General features: G+C 44.0%; 1 protein-coding gene across 1 annotated transcript in view; it reads right to left on the bottom strand.

Annotated features, from left to right (window-relative positions):
• Window positions 1-8525: 8525 nt before the first annotated feature.
• caskin1 (CASK interacting protein 1) overlaps window positions 8526-13621 on the bottom strand; it is a 122257-nt gene continuing 117161 nt past the window's right edge. The window contains exons 20-24 of the mRNA XM_030734956.1: window positions 12268-13472; window positions 11867-12172; window positions 10922-11540; window positions 9990-10503; window positions 8526-8890 (exon numbers count right to left, since the gene is read on the bottom strand). Coding sequence (XP_030590816.1) covers window positions 8794-8890; window positions 9990-10503; window positions 10922-11540; window positions 11867-12172; window positions 12268-13472 — 2741 coding nt within the window. The 3' untranslated portion in view covers window positions 8526-8793. The remainder of the gene's footprint in view (window positions 8891-9989; window positions 10504-10921; window positions 11541-11866; window positions 12173-12267; window positions 13473-13621) is intronic.

Here is a 13621-nt window from a genome sequence, read left to right as displayed (position 1 = left end):
CATGAAGTGATTGGAATCGTAAAATACCTTTGTGCCCAGATCATAAGAGTCATAACTGCAACAGAAAGGGAGACGCTTTAGTGCTCACCTATGGAAGTATACCCCAGCAGGGGTGTGGCTAAAGGTGGCCTGAGGAGGCAAGCCTAACTGTATAAAAGATGGATGTAGCCACCATGGCTGCTTTATGGCAAGGCTTTGTCATACTTGGTTGAATAGATGTGGGGTTATCAGCTTGATCAGAGAACTGAGTCCAAAAGGCGCTGTCGGTTCAGCACTGGGACTCTTCTACAGCCATGCTGCTGTAATGGCTGCAGTATGCAGTTTAACATTGTCTTGCTGAAACATGCATGGCCTTCCCTGACATCACCTGTATGGGAGGACATATGTTGCCTTAAAGCCTTTCTGTACTGATGGTGCCTCTCAAAATCCTGCCAATTCTTTAGGCACCAGTGCACCCTCATACCATCAGAGATGCAGGCTTTTGAACTGATAACATGCCGGATGATCCCTCTCCTTTTGAGTCCAGAGGCTGTGCCATCCATATTTTCCAAAAAGAATTAGAAATTTGAAATGAGCTTTAGCTCCCAGAAGACAGCAGTGTTTCTGGATCATGCTCACAATGGGTTCTTCTTCGCATGACAGACCTTTAACCTTGATCTATGGATGGCACGGCGAACTGTGTTCACACAGTGATTTCTGGAGCCCATGCACTGATTTCCATGACAGAATCCTGACTGTTTTTATCACGTCCTGGGCTTGTCCCTCGAGCACAGAGATTCCCCCAGATTGTCTGAATATTTTGATATTTACTGCAGATGATGATATATTCAGAGTCTTCACACTTTCACATTTAAGAACATTATTCTGAAATTGTTTCACAATTTGTAGATGCAGTTTTTTTCAGATTGGTGAACCACTACCCATCTTTACTTCCTCTGCCCTCTCTAAAATGCTCTGTCATACGCGGTCATGTCACTGACCTGTTGCCAATGAACCTAATTAGTTGCAAAATATTCAGGATGACCAATTAACCTAACCCCATGCGTGGGAGGAAGCCAGAGTACCCATAGTGAGAACATACAAACTCCACACAGAAAGCCCCAGGCTGGATTCAAACCCAAGACCTCCTTGCTATGGGGCAACCACTGGACCACCATTATTCCAGCTGTGTTTCTTTGCTACTTATTTTTCCAGCCTTTTGTCACCTCTGCTCCTACCCCCCTTTGAATAACCTCCTACTGGCCTTTTTTGTCATGTGATTAGAGTTTTATACATCCTGTCACAAACACCATGGAATGCTGTTGAATTCTGGAAAAAGTGAATTTAAGTTTTGTGGGCTTTTTTTTTTTATTTTTTATTTAAAGTCTAGCAGAAGTTACACACTGTGTATTCATCTGTGTATTCATGGTAGGTGCTTCGTCACCTGGCAGTTTTAAATTATTCCCAAGAATCCTACAAGCCAATGCAAAAAAAAAAAACCCCAAAAAACCAGATGGAATGGGGCCTGTGGATTATGTATTTGGATGCTGTGTTTGTATTCTTACCTAGCATTAGATCAGTACCACTCTCAAGTCAGCAGGAGAGACGCTCCTGCTAGTTGTCTGTTCGCTTATAGCTCAGTCACAGTAGAGTGAAAATAGAAGAGCAACCTTCTTGCAAGTAGGAGAAATTGGTGGTTGCTTGGTGACTGATTTGAATTTTTTTGCAATCGGCAATCAATTGGTTGCCCAGAGGCTGACCGTGCAGCTCCCTCAGCTTCTGGATAACCATTTTCGATAGCATGGCAGTTGCACTGGTTGCCTGCTGGGATGCAACCTGTCCCCAAATAATTGCGGTCCAACCCAGACTGTCTGCAATCACTCTCAGACTGATTGGCTAAAGTTTGCAGATAATTGCTGTGTAATTTACAAACACAGTCTGCCAACATGTTGCAATCAGTCTGAGTCAGTGTGTGCTGATGAGCACAACTCATCTGCAACATGTCTCTTTGCAGTAGGAGACTTGACTCAACTGGTTGCTAACAGGTTGTATTCTGGTTATACTCCTGTAAGGTTGCCAAGCACCTATGTTATTTTACAGTTAAATTGCTGTCCTGCAGCAACTACGTCACAATTTGTGGAGGAATTTCTAAATTTCTGTTTTAAGTGTATGAGGGTCTGGCTGGACTCTGAATGTAAGTAGTTAATGCTAATTTTTGCTCATGTAGACTGCAACAGATTTGCAATATTCACTGATTTATCACAGTTAATCACCAATTGAAACTGCCCACTTGACTTCACCCAACTGCATGATACTGACTTCATCTTATTGCTATTTTCTGGCAAACTGACTGTGAGTACTTGGCGACCTGGTCCCAGTCTTTGAAGCAACCAGATCAAAGGCAATGAAATCACATGGTTGTTGCAGTAAGTTTGGTCGTGCCAAAGTGGTTGCAACCACTGTTTTTTCTAGAGTGACTGTAGCATTAGCTTAGCTAATACAGGCATGTGATACCACCAGGGCAAGTAGAGGTCTTTCATATCAAGACTGGACATTCACCAGGCTTTATACAATGTTGGGTCAGGGTTAGGAGGCTGGGTCAGGTGATTCCAATCAATCTTTTTTTAACTGTTGCAAAACACTTGCTGCGAATCATAAACGCCTACATTGTGCTCTGCAGAGACTCTCCTGTCGAGAGAGATGAAAATGCAAACACAACAACACAAAAAAAGGCTGCCAAGTTTGTACAGAACATTTATTGATTCAGAGCAGATGGTCATAAGATGCAGTCACTGCAAGCACACCACTGTCCAGTCACTACAACACACACACACACACTCCCACACACACACAGATTTCACACAGTCAATAGCAGAGCAACACGTGACACACACACTCTCAAGCATTCGCATACAGTCGCTGCAGAGCAGAGGTGTCTGTTCAGATAAGCACAGGCGGAAAATCAAATAAAAAAAAAAAACAGCCTTTGTTAAGAAAAAAAGAAATGAAAAGTACTTTTTCTCCACAACTTATTTGACCATCTGTGTTTTTTCACCTTGGTAGCCTCACCCCAACACCCAAGCACCCAAACATAGTTCAAAATAAATCCTGCGACATGAGGGATGACCAAAATGAGACCTAAGGAAGGACGAGAAAAGGCAAGCTGTATCTTTGACATGACGGCAGATGAAAAAGCTGGAGCAGGTATACTGTTCCCTGTAAGCTGCACACAGTACAGCATACCTTCAACAGTCGGACTACCTTCTGTTGGAAACCGTCACCGAAATCTCTAGTTTGTAATAACAGAGGACAGTCTGGTGCCAGATTACTTAAAATTAAAGAAAGAAAGAAAAATGAAGAAATCTAATTCTTATATTTAAGAAAAGATATAAATATGCACCTACGCATTTGAAAACATCTGGTGACAGCTGGCTCAATCACATTCAGTGACATTTTAATTAATACGAAGCTACTGAAGTCGCACATAATGCCAAATCTTTGCGCATATCTTTAGGAGAAATTGAGCCATTAAATTAGTGTTTATTACAGGATTATTTGTTGTAGTCCGTGTTTTGAGTGACACGGTGGGTTGGGATAGCTTATTCGCTTTTTGGCTTAGAGCTAGATCAGAAGATTGATACCACTCTCATGGCTTTGCTTAGCAAAACTACCTCCAGCTAACAATTAAAGCAAAAATTTTTTATCTGTTTTCTTTTTACACAGCATATATCTTGATGCAAAGTATCAAAAACTCTTAAAAGGAATGAAACCTAACAGTCTTACACACATTTAAAATTTCAATCGTGTAATTAGAAAAAACGCAGACTACAAAAAAGTTAACGATTTACGCATCATCGCTGACCTGGAGGAAGTTACACCAAACATGAAACTACCTCCAGCTGGTTGTTAGCTTAGCAAATTTCTAACACAGCATATATAAACTTTGAACAGGAATAAAAACCAAAGAGTCTTGAGCACAGCCCAGCTTGAACTTATATACCATTAAGTTCAACCTTAATTAAATTTTTTTTAATTAGTTCAAATGGGGAGGACAACATGTGAGACTCTTTGGTTTTCTTTTTAGCTTAGCTTAGCACTATAACTGTAAACAGAGGAGAAAAAAATACTCTTGCTCTGTCAGAAGGTAACTGTAGCATTACACATCAGTTTTTGTACAAATTAAACAAAATATTTCTTAGCGAGCTAGCGAGTTTTCAGTCCTTTAGATTTAAGCCAGCCTTAACTAACCAGCTGGTAACTGTGGCTTAGCGCCGAAAGTGGCATTGATCCTCTCAGCTAACTCGGTAGAGCAGCGTCTATTTTCCAAAACTATTTCTTAAACAGTGTGATAATGTAGAACTTGAAAGCAGCAGCTAACATCGAAGACCCAAAGCACATGTTTTATGGAGGCATTGGGAAGTGGCTAAAGTGTAGATATTTGATCAAAGTTGGTTCTGTCATCCAAGCCAACTGAACACTGATTTATTGTACCCAGAGGTTCTTTTTAGTCAGATGAACTTATGGGTTAAATATCACAACTCAGTGGTGTTGGGCGGGGCAGCATAATTTTCATACCAATATATCAAGAAAGATAGCAAACTGGAAAAGAGAGTGATGCCCTTATATTGTACATACCCATCTACTGTATTGAAGTCAGACCAAAATCACAAAGCAAGGCACATGTTTCAAAGAAAAAAGACATTTAAAACTATACAAAAGATAATAAAACTAAACAACAAGAATTGCGTATACTATACACATCGCCACACCGGGACACATGTACACATGTAGGCGCAGAAAAAACAATACAAAATAATAATAATAATAATAATAATAATAAAAAAGAACACTTCCTGGAAATATCCCAACATGTTATCCTACAATGGTTCATCAGCTCAGACCACTTAAGCATGGAGAAGCAAACTGATTCAACACTCAGATTAGATCTGTTTACTTTGAAAAATAGTCTTCAGGATGAAACACACTCATAAATACACTTCTTCTTATATTTTTTTTTTCAAATATCCATATATATATAATCTCTATGCGAATTTAAATACCATGACTATTCTCTGAGTTCTTATTCATTTACATAAGCAGTGCGGCTGCTAACATACTGTGAAACCTTGATTTCCTTAACGGGCAGAGGTGCAAATGAATCTCGGATTATCGCACCAGCTTCCGGTTTGAGGAGCTTAACGTTGCACTCGAAACAAACCACCAGGCTTCACAGACCTCTGCCGCCGCCTGCTCCATTCTAATACTTTTTTATATTTTCATCCCATGTACATGGTGTCAACGCACTGCGCAGTAACCATGGTGATGCCGTTTACAATGGTGATGATGTAGATTGTCATGGCAACACAGGGTGGGTGGTTGGGAGTGTGTGGGACAAGAGGAATAGAAGGGTTGTCAGTGGAAGTGAGTGTGTTATCTCAGTGAAGGAGGACCTTGAGACCGCTGATGCCGAGTTTATTGACAGGATCCAATAATATCCTCATGTGACCAGTTTAAGTCTGATTATTGGGGAATTCAGTGTACATTCATTGAGTCAAGGCAGGCTGCCGACTCATCTTTAGCTACGTCCGGGACAAACAAAAAATTAAATGCCGTGTTTGGAGCACATAAATATATTTACTATTTGACACACTGAATCAAAGTAGATTCTATATATAGGTTTGATCAACAGAAAAAGAGGCTTTAATAGGAGAATTTCTAGTTTGACTGAGAACACTTTGGTGTAATTGATTGTCAATCATATCTGAACGACTCTTTACTATTCAAATGTACCAATAAGTAATTCCAGTTACACTTTTGCTTTCCAAGCTGTGGCGTGTCTGCTGTGAAACGAGCCGATGGACACAAGGATGAAGGTCCTCGGGAGATCAGCACAGCTGCAACCCTGACAGGTTCAGACTGAGTGCGAAGGCGTGAAGTAGAATTCAGACCAGAGAGGGGAAAAAGACGGCTGGAAGAAGCTTCTGTGGTCTGGGAGAGTAAAACACTGAGCTTTTTTTGGGCGGCATACTAAATGACACAATCAGTAATCACAATCCACAGCACGAAGCATGGTGGCAGCAGCATCATGCTGTGGGGGCGTTTGTCCTAAGGGGTCCTTGATGGCTGCTGAGGGTAGACCTCACACCCCAACCACATGAGGCAGATGGCTGCTCCTCGTTGACACTGGTTCTGGTTCTCTTGTTAAAATGGAGCTCTCCCTTCATACTACGGCCAAGTGCTAGACCCAGTGCAGTCTGCAAGGAACTAGTTTAACCATCTGATGTCTATGTCATCACTGGTGGCAACCCCAAACCCACATGTTTTGGTAACTTTTTGTCCCCTAAGCCCTGGGAGAACAACTAAAAGAACAACATATTCAGATAGCACACAATGTAAGGCCATCACAGGGTCAGCGAAGGGCTCCTCAGATGGGGAAAAAATTACTATTCTTCATTTTTCATGTGAAACCCAGACACTGGGAATGGGTTTCACATGAATTCAGTGACAAATTTTGAATTTTAGCGATGGGGTTGGCGTTGTCACTGATGATGACTCAGACCTCAGAGGGTTAAAATATGAATGGGCATGATTTTTTAATACTTTGAATTCAGTTTGATTGAATGGATGACTATAAGCTGTCAAAAAGTCTTGTATGGAACTCCTTAAATAATAAAACTGAGGAACGCTGTGAACTATGTGGTAAAGGCAACATGTCTCAAGTTTGCAGCAACTGTGCAGAGTCATTTGAGAGCAGTTTGAGAGGGAAATACTTACCAGTGAAAATCAAATAGTATTTTTGCTTAAAAGGCCAAACCCTACTTCAAAACAACAGTGCTTATCCTGCAGTGACCAAAATCTGAATCAAAAGGAGCAATTTGTGTCAGAATTTGACTTTGGACTCCCCATCAAGGATTGATGAAGAAAAATGGGGAAATGATATAATGAGATCCCTTTTCAGATACCTGTTTTTAGTTTTATTTGTGTTTATATGTGTTGCAAAACACATCTATAGAATCTACTTTGACTCAGTGTTGTAGGAATATAACACATGGGGACTCCAAATAGATCCTACAGGTCCAGAAATGGTGCCAGATTGGTGCTCTGTAGCACTCTATACTCAAAGTTGACAATCAAACATTTTGGGAAACCTGGAATTTGTTACAATACCTGTTTAGTCAGCATGTTTTTTTGTTTTCGTGTGTTACTGGCTAAGCTCTGTCTCTCTAGACATTCAGTTCTGACTGTGGTGCTCATGCCGCACTGTGCAAAGTAGTTAGGAGCAACTAAAACCAGTCTAAACTTTAATTCCCTCGCCCAGCTCTACTGCCTTTACCCTACCTTACCCTACCTCACTAAAAGCCTGCATCCTAAACCCCTTTAACCCTCTGACGTCTAAGTCATCATATACAGAAACCCTAATGTTACCCTAACCGTATGTTGTGGAGAAAGGCAAAACAGACCTCTTGGGGAACAGTTTTGGTGTGTGTCAGAATGATTATTTTATTTGTTCCCTGGTTGCCCAAACCTTGGAGAACAATTTAATTAATTAAAAAAAAGACATTCTGTTCACTTAGGGTTCGAGTTGGGGTTCACCAATGATGGCTTAGACCTCACACGGTTATCGTCACCCTTAAATCCTTTCCAAAATGTTCCCAGAACTTTACCTACTTGGTCCCAAACACAACCTGCTCTGCCCTCACTGCAGTTTTCTCCCTCCACTCTTCTCTCTTTTTTAGTTTTATTTTATTTATTGTGCATGCTCTCTTGTGTATGTGTGTGTCTGTATGCAATCTGGCTGCATGGTGTCATTGTGCTTCTCCTGTGTGTGTGTGTGTGTGTGTGTGTGTGTGTGTGTGTGTGTGTGTGTGTGTGTGTGTGTGTGCGTGTGTCAGGGTGATGATGAGGATGTGGCAGATGCAGCCAGGACAGGAAATGGAATTTGATCCTGAAATACTCATACAGCCATCTACCACCCTGTCCCTATTGCTCTCCTTCTCTCTTTCGTGCACACACACACACTCACACACACACACACACACACAAATGCACACACACACACACACCCCTCAGGAGCTGAATAGTCTCGTTTTGGTCACAGATAAAAAATGTTTTTCCACCAAGTCATTTACATCATCACAACACCAGAGGTCACCATTCCACACAGAACCAAGACATCAAACCAAAGAGCCAAAGATTCATATTTATCGGTATATTATATATTACTGTGCTAATGCAGGACTTTTTCAGTAGATATAAACTCTCCATGCTTATAATGTACACATACCATACTATGGTTCATTACACAGTTGGTTTTTCAATCTGTATTAGTTTTGTTTATTTGCTTGCTTCGAGTGGAGTTCTTTAAAGACTCACATTTTGACTGCAGTCTCCTCCATTTTGTTGCATTTCTTCATCTCTCCTTGTGTGTGTGTGTGTGTGTGTGTGTGTGTGTCTGTGGGGGGGGGGTTATTTAGTTTATTTCTATTTCCTCTCCTTCATCAGTTGTTTTTGGCCCCCCCCCCCCCAATTCTCTTTTAGTCTCTTGGTCTATTCCTCTTTCTTGCTCTCTCTCTCGCCACGTCTGTCTGGGCCTGCGGTGCTGCTCCATCATCATCGGGGGATGAGAGGAAGAGGAGGGAAATGGAGCAGCCACAGAGCAATGGACGGATGACAGGGAGGTGTGGAGGGGATGAGCGCAGCAGAGAGAGAAGGATGAGGAGAAGGTGCGAGATAGAGAGGCATGTTGCCCATTGTGCCATCTGAGTCGCATTTGATGCAGCGTTGCTAAGGAGACGCGCCGGCTGGTTTCTGTGGTTACTCCAACATGGCGTCAAGCTGGTCAGCAAGGTCGTCAAACATGCTGCCGATGTCATCAAGGATGCTAACTGTGGTCTTCTGCTCAGCCACAGAGCTGGACGCACGCATGCATGCACACACACACACACACACACACACACACACACACACACACACACACACACACACAGAGAGAGAACCACAAGTTTATTAAAATTTAATAGTAAATACCACAGACTATCATTTAAAGTGTGGGCCAGTAGTGATAGCAATACTAGCCCCACCTTGACAAGCTTGCGGTTTTTTGCTCTGCACATTTGCAGTTTACAGTAATCAGAGCTTCAAACTAACCTTCAAAATTCTTGGACCTCAGAGAGTTAAAGAATATTAAAAGTGGGGAGAATTTCTGAGGATTATGACGCTCAATAAAATATGTAAATATCATAAACCTGTGACAACTGACAAGCCTGGGTCTCCTTTACTGGCAGGAAACTAGACTGATGATAACTGGCAGGCTGGCCTACAAAAAACAACTTCATCACTCCAAAGTGATTTAAAATGCTATCTCTGGATAAGCTGTAAATATTTTCAAAAACTACATATTCTGATGGCCTATGGTTATAGTTAGGGTTAAGACCATTACCACTGATGACTCAGAACTCAGAGGGTTAACAGAAAAACACTGGAAAGAGGCTGAGATCTTCTCTCCAACTATGATCCATGAAAAGATATGGAAATAAAAAGAGAGTACTGTATTTCAGTATAGAGCTAGTACTACTGTTATCACAAGTATAGCTACATTTCCACTGTATGGTACAGCATTATCTCATGAGGAAGTCTTGCAAGGATTAAAGCTATGTGCCAATAACTGAACCAAAAGTTGACTTGGACCATTCTATGTCCCATGAGAAGCTCCTTTGCAATAAGATTTCACCTACTGTTGTATTTCATGTGACGCAGATGGTTCCTTTAATCACCTGCCAAATATGTTTTGAATGTGACTGCCTGCAAATGCCTTAAATGTTTGGATTTTCCTTACAAAGATGGCTAGAATTGTCTCGTGACATGCAAAAAACAGCAACCTATACTGACTGCTTCCTGGCTTTCCTCAGACTGTGACTTGTTTTGCCTATTTGGCATTTCCTGTGCTGTACAGTTCATTGATCTTACTTCACATTTCTACATATTTAAGTGTGTGTGTCTATGGCCCTTACTCTTCCTGTCGTAGTATTTTATCCTCCACGGCCTGCAGAGCAGCAGCCAGTGAAGCGCTCGTCTCCTCCAACTTCTGGTGCACCAATGAATCCACGCCAAAGTCAGCTGTTGTAGTAGCCGGCACCGTGACCCCGCCCCCCGACATCCCACTGTCCACCGACACCCCACCGATGGACGATCGTGGGGGTTTGACAGGAGGCGGGGTCGGGCTGGGAGTGGCGGGAGTCTGGGGTGTCTGGGGTGTCTGTGGCGTGGTGGGTGTCGGTGGGGTGTGGGGGCTCTGGGAAGAAGGGCTCGTCGGTTTGGCGTTTGGTGGGCTGGGAGTGTTGGACAGGGGGAAGGAGGGTGGTGAGCTGGTCTGTCGAGCCACTGCAGAGTGCTGCTTGGCTGGGGCAGAGGTTGGGGTCGGTGATGGGGGGCCAGTGATGGAGTGGATGAGCTTGGCTGGTTTGGGCGCTGTGGGTGGTGGCGCTGGTTTGGGCGAAACTGGTGGAGGGATCTTCTTTCCTTCCACTACAGAGAGAGCAAACAGCAAGACTGGATCACTGACAAGCAAAGCAGCTCGCAGAGGCCAAAGCGTATTTTATTGTGGAATCAATATCTAAGTCTGGCCTATAACATTATCCAGCTGATATTTATTTGAAACCTCCTCCACTCATACCTATCAGATATTGGTGTGTGAGAGACAATTAGATTTTCTGCTTTTTTTTTCTCTTTCCTATAAGATTATAATTTAAGGAAAGCCTTAAAGAGAAGTTCCATTGTTTTGGCAAGGTTTGACTCTGAAAGGGTAGCTTGAAAGACTCCTTGCTCATAACTATACATTTTGTACAATTCATTTTCATCTTGATTTTTCATAACAACAGGCTTTTTGTTTCACCTTTACACATGGGCATTTGGAAACAATTTAAAACACAAAAACACTGGTTACCTGGACTTCCAGGCGTCCCTGGACCTGGCAGGGGTACTCTCTTGTTGGATACAGCCTGCGGGGGCGTCTGAGGTCCTCCCTGTCTCTTTATCTGTGCCACAACAGGTTTTGGAGAGACTGGAGGCTTTGGTTTCCTCACTGGACCTCCTTCATTTGCCACTGGGGCTCCTTGGTCCAAACTGTCCCTGCGAGGAGCAGCAGTCACTTGTGGTTGTATTTGAGGTTGATGTTGAGGTTGAGGTTGGGGTTGAGGTTGAGGTTGAGGCTGCGGTTGCTCCATCACACCAGCGTCAGACACCGGGCGGCGTTTCACGGTGGCTGTGCCGTTCTGGTAGGGGACTGGCTGCGTAGTGTTGGGCTGCCCAGTGTTCACGGACTCTCCATTTGCCGTAGTCAGGTCTGCATAGCCCTCGGGCTCTTTGTCGCGGCTCTTGGGCCGTCGCTTGACGGTGGACGACTCTTGGAGGGTGAAGTCGGAGCCGTTGGTGTGGGGTTTGGAACTGCGGGGTCGTCGTTTTAAGGTCGCTGTAGCTTCAACCCTCGAGATGTCCTCTTGAGTGTAACTGCCATCTCCCTGGTGACCCTCGCCGTCACCCTGCAGACATACACAAAATACACACTAACGGAAAATTCATACATTCATGATAAGGGGTAATTTTTGCACAGTCAAAAACATTGACAAAGATAAATGGATAAGACAAATAAAGCTTACAGAACACAGAAGCTTGACTATGGATTTACAATACATTTAGAGCACATTAACTTTAGCACGTTACATTACAAAGATAATGCAAAAGCAATATAGATAGATAGATAGATAGATAGAAAGATAGATAGATAGATAGATAGATAGATAGATAGATAGATAGATAGATAGATAGATAGATAGATAGATAGATAGATAGATAGATAGATAGATAGATGAACATATATATAGATAGCTACCTGTCCTTCTCCTTCTCCTCGACCTTGGCGGCGGATGGTCAGGCTTCCCTCCTCTGCAAATGGCAGATTCTCTGAAGAGCTGCCACTTCCTCCTGAGCTGGGGTGGGGTGAGGATGGAGGTTGGGGTGAGGAGGAATTAACGGGAGGGGGGGAGGATTCAGGCTGGGTGGAAGGAGAGGGGAAGGTCAAAGGAGTCGGCTGGTCACGCCTCGCAGCCGCCACAAGCTCACTGACGGGGCCACTGATGGTCCGTCTCCGGTTCACCACCTCACCATCCAGACCAATGGCATCACGTGTTTTCCCCACCTGGTGAATAAACAACCATATTTAACTTAATTATAGCATGAATCATTTTATTTTTTGCGTGTTATGTTACAGAGATGAAGCTCTATATACATTACCTGCAGAAAGTTCTTCTGTAATGCCATGCCTTTGGCTCCACCCCCGATAGAAGACATCTCTAACATGGCAGCAATGCTCCTCACACTGCCCACGCTGCTCGTCTCCACAGCAGTTGTCTCCACAGACACCCCTAGGTCGCTGGCCCGCCGTTGTTGGTAGTAAGGCACATCCAGCAGCCCCCCAGTGGTGGTGAGCGTATTCTGCTGTGTGTTGGCATCTGTCAGGTTGGAGTTGGAGGTGGAGATGGCAGAGCTAGAGCGTTTGGGTGGCGGTGGGGGTGGGCCTTTTTTCTTTTGACGCAGAGCAAATGACTGGGTCTGGTTCCGGTTGGCGCCCTTTTCCTGATTGCGTACAGAGTGGCTACGGCTGACGCGATGGGTCACTGTGGCGTATTTACCTCCTTCCCCTCTCACAACGGTTGAGCCCTGACTTACTACCTCTGTTCCTCCTTCTCCTCCACCTCCTCCTCTTCCTCCTGCCCTCTCATCACACTCACTATCTGAAACGGCGTATCGGTTGAGGGTGTGAGCGCGTTTGTTCTGGAGAGCTGAGTTCTCTTCTCCTTCTTCCTCTGCTAACACTTGCTCTGGTGGGAGACAGAGGACTGGGACCTGTGTTTGCTGGCTCTCCCTAACCTCCATCACTTGCATCTGGGGGTGATGTTGAGGGTGTGGGTGTGCCTGGTGCTGTGGCTGGACTTGAGGTTGCTGTTGCTGGGGCTGAAGCTGACACGGGGCTCCACGATGGGTTGGAGACTGAGGGGGATGTGAACGTGGCGACTGAGGTCGTTCTCCCTGGATGAACTGGGGGGATGGTTTGGGCTTGGCCTGTGGGGAAGATGTACTCTGGACAGAGGACGTGGAAGAAGAGGACGAGGTCCTGGTCTTGGTAGGGGTGTGGGGGGGTGTGTAGGGAGGCGCAGGCTGTGAGTGGGAATGGGAGTGACGATGTTTGCCTTGTGAAGATACGCTGCCTCTGTGAGAGGAGGTGCTTCCCTGGCTGCTCTGCTGTCTCATAGTCCGGGCCTCCTTCTTAGGTGGCCCACCACCACCTCCTCCTCCCCCTGTAATCACCTCATCATGATCTTTGCTGAGACTGCGCGTTCGCTGAGCTTTGATCTCCTGACCCGGCTGGGTCATTGCACTCTGTAGCTCGGTGCTCAGCTCGCTGTCCTGGAAAGTGCTCATCTTTGGAGACATGACCTCTGAAGCGAGAGAAAGAATTCAAACGAAGATGAAAGCTTATCTTATTAAGTCACAAAAGTCTTATTCGGCAAATAAAACTTGGAGATGAAATGTTTCATTACAATCATCTGTTATACAAGTTATTTCCAACCAAGTAACTTCATTTGAG

The sequence above is a fragment of the Archocentrus centrarchus genome, chromosome 8 (genome assembly GCF_007364275.1).
Source record: "Archocentrus centrarchus isolate MPI-CPG fArcCen1 chromosome 8, fArcCen1, whole genome shotgun sequence".
Lineage (NCBI taxonomy): Eukaryota > Metazoa > Chordata > Actinopteri > Cichliformes > Cichlidae > Archocentrus > Archocentrus centrarchus.
Note: the sequence above shows the minus strand (reverse complement) of the source record. Positions and strands in the feature narration are given on the sequence as shown.